Raw genomic sequence first — 3,477 nt, forward strand, 5'->3', positions numbered from 1 at the left:
AGTCTTTTAATGCATTTTTGTAAAATAAGAGTGCCTTGGAATTTCTCTTTCCTTCAAACGCTTGGAAATCTAACCAGGGTCCTAACAAATTTCATATGAATCTGAAATTCACAGGCCCTAACAAATTTCACATGAATCTGAAATTTACAGGCCCCAATAAATTTCATGAATCTGAGCTGTTTTAGCACCCCCAATCTGACAAGATATAGATAATAGAATCATTATAGGCCACGCTCTGAAATTTGATTGATGCATAACTGTTGCGGTGCAATGAATCAAAAATCAGAAAATGTTATTTTTAGTGTCATTGTCTGAGTTTTTTGATTGGCTAAAGGCGATCCCATGACCTAATATCTCCAGTGTATAGGAGGCCTTCAGAAAGAATTGCCTATATAAATTTACATCATGCAAAATGTATCACAGTCATGGTTAGTGACAACCAGTGAAGAGATGCATCATGAGTTTCAAGGTCCTGGATTAGCATAATGGTAAATAACTACTCTTCTATTAACTAACTGTATTTTCATTTATTATATCTATGTATGGCTTGTATAAACTGACTATGTGTTTCCCATGTTTTTACTGTTTATTTTGTTCAATTTTGTGCAAGAGGTGTACATACTGATGAAGATGGAAAACAACTCTATTAACAGTGACATACTTGAAATTCAGGGTTTGGATATCTCAGAGTCATCCGTTTACCCTGTCTTCTTTGCAGTGCTCTTCTTTTACCTCACTCTGCTGATATCCAATGTTGGCGTGCTTACACTCATCATAACAGAGAAAACCTTACACCAACCCATGTATCTTCTGTTCTGCAACCTGTCAGTCAATGATATTTTCGGTAATACAGTTTTACTCCCCCGGTTGCTGGCTGACATGTTTGTGCCAAAAAAATTAACCACATATGCTCAGTGTGCCACACAGGCATTCTGTAGTCACACATTTGGTTCAGCCTCACATATGATATTAATCATAATGGCCTTTGATAGGTATGTTGCTATATGCAACCCACTGCGATATACTGCAATAATGACAACTAAGACCATTGTGATGTTGTCTCTCTCTGCTTGGGGTTTTTCACTTATATTAGTGGCTATTTTGCTTGGCCTCACAATCAGGTTGTCTCGTTGTAGATCCACTATTCTTAATGCTTATTGTGATAATGCATCGTTGTTCAAGTTATCTTGTGAGGATGTGTCCATTAATAACCTGTATGGGCTAGTTTTTACTGCAGTACTTTTTGGTTCATCAATAGGAAGTATTCTTGTGACATACTTTAGGATTGCTATTATATGCTGGACTAAAAAAAGCAAGGATCTCAACAACAGAGCTCTACAGACATGTGCTAGTCACTTATTAGTATATATGATTATGTTGTGGACAGGGTTCCTTACTATAATACTTCATCGTTTCCCAGATTATCCATATTTGAGAAAATTGGCCTATTTATTGTTCCATGTTGTGCCTGCCAATTTAAACCCAATCATTTATGGTATGCAAACAAAGTCTTTAAGGAAGAAAATTCTGCAGATTTTCTCTAGAAAGGTGTTAAGTACATAGAAGCTTAATGTGAAAAATCTGTATACTGTATATTGTTTGGTATGATTCATTCATTGAATAACTGTTTTACTTTATTTAGGCTACTCACTGTATTTGTATTTACTTTTAATTACTATGTACTCAGCTATCCTAAATAAAACCATTAAAATGACATCTAACATTACGATAATTTTCCAGAAATTGGCAGACTTTAAGAAAAAATGGTTTCCAGAAATGGTATGATATTTCAGAATACATATTCAGATATTCAGATATTTTACAATCTTTTCCTGCGTGTTATTATTGTAATGAGATTTATTACTGAGGAGTCAATAAGATCACAATTGTTTTTAGGTATAACATGAATGAAATGTCTTCACACAGTCATAATGGAAAGACATTGCGATAACACTTTCTATGAAGGTCAATGTCTTATGCATACATTCATAACACAATCTAATGCAATAAAGTCATTATAATAATTATTATAATAATTCACAAATAAGCGTAGAAAGATGATGTAAGTGACCACTAGGAAAAATGTGGGCGGGGAAAGTGTTTGAGCACTGCTCTCCTATATGCCCACATCCACGGCTGAAGTGCCCTTGAGCAAGGCACCTAAACCCTCACTGCTCCCCGAGCGCCGCTGTAGCAGGCAGCTCACTGCTCCGGGTTAAGCCTTCAACATACTCGCCACTCCCGACCGGTAGCACAACAATGTGACGTCATGGGGAGCGCCGTAACAATTTATACTCGGCGTGGTGGTCGCGACACTAGTTGCAATATTCTCCTGAATTGGCATTGGCCTCAATGGCAGCAAAAACTACCCTCTGTGATGATACTTCAGACTTTGGTTGCTGCTATTCACAACTAGGCCTACAGTACCGTCATTACCATCTAGTTTCCAAAGTGTGTGCAGCTAGATAGATAGATAGATACTTTATTCATCCCGAGGGAAATTTTAGCTAGCTGGCTGGTGCTGAGAGATGAGTTTGTCTAGCCTAATTTCCTAAGATGGAAAGAGATTTTTTTCAGGTCTTAGATATCCTTTGGTTGAAAATACATCTTTGTTACCTTTTGCTGGATTATTGGCATGCCCCTGGGTCCTAGTTCTTTCATCTTAATTCCCTGTGTTACATCTCTCTCTGGTAGGATCATTAACTTATCCAGCAAACTTTAAAAATCACAAACTCTCGCTGGTAACCTAGCCAGGTTAATTTCCCTCTCTTCTCAAACTGACTATTCAAACATCGTGTTTATTTAAGATGTGGGCTAGGCTATATGAAATGCCTGAATGTGGTTGATGTTTGTATAGAGGCACACATGCTCCCTGATCTTGGCTTCAAACTCATCCTGCTTGTCGTGCGCATCTGAAAAAAAAAGTCGGGAGTGGCGAGAATGTAGTACCCTTTACTGTGTGCTTCACCTCACTGTGTGTGCTGTGTGTGTTTCACTAATTCGCTAATTGGGACAAATGCAGAGACCAAATTTCCCTCACGGGATCAAAAGATATACTTATAGGCTACTACTTATACTTACTTATAAAAACTGGAATATCATCAGTTTATTCATGACTATGTAACATGGCTGGCTAAATAAATTCCAGTGCACGTCACACTTTTTACTTTTGTCTTCTCTCATCTCCTATGTTGTTACAGGGACTTGACAGGTCGTAGGGCTAGGCAGCAGCCTGAGTATACGTTACCGTGACCCTACTTTCTAGTGGTATGATTAACATGTCATTTCACTGATAGATCTAGGAGTGGAACTTAGAGGGTTTAATGCTGTGTCTTGGAATCCACTTTTGAATCTCCAAGAGGGTTGTGGATATGGGAGACATCTACAAACCACAAAATGAAATATGTAGGCAGAATCATTAGAAGAGCTTACCTCTTTGTTAGCACAGGGTACACTGGCCTCCCTTTTGAAAAGGGC

General features: G+C 38.0%; 1 protein-coding gene across 1 annotated transcript; it reads left to right on the forward strand.

The window, feature by feature from the left end:
- Nucleotides 1-624: 624 nt before the first annotated feature.
- On the forward strand, nt 625-1,588 carry LOC125308145 (olfactory receptor 52E4-like). Its single transcript, XM_048264443.1, has one exon. It carries the CDS (start codon nt 625-627, stop codon nt 1,561-1,563), a length of 939 nt encoding a protein of 312 aa, XP_048120400.1. The 3' UTR covers nt 1,564-1,588.
- Nucleotides 1,589-3,477: the final 1,889 nt, after the last annotated feature.

Source organism: Alosa alosa, chromosome 15 (assembly GCF_017589495.1).
Source record: "Alosa alosa isolate M-15738 ecotype Scorff River chromosome 15, AALO_Geno_1.1, whole genome shotgun sequence".
Taxonomy (NCBI): Eukaryota; Metazoa; Chordata; class Actinopteri; order Clupeiformes; family Clupeidae; genus Alosa; species Alosa alosa.

Coding starts and splice junctions, on each gene's coding strand:
- LOC125308145 (XM_048264443.1), top strand. CDS start 625: ATGAAGATGGAAAACAACTCTATTAACAGTGACATACTTGAAATTCAG.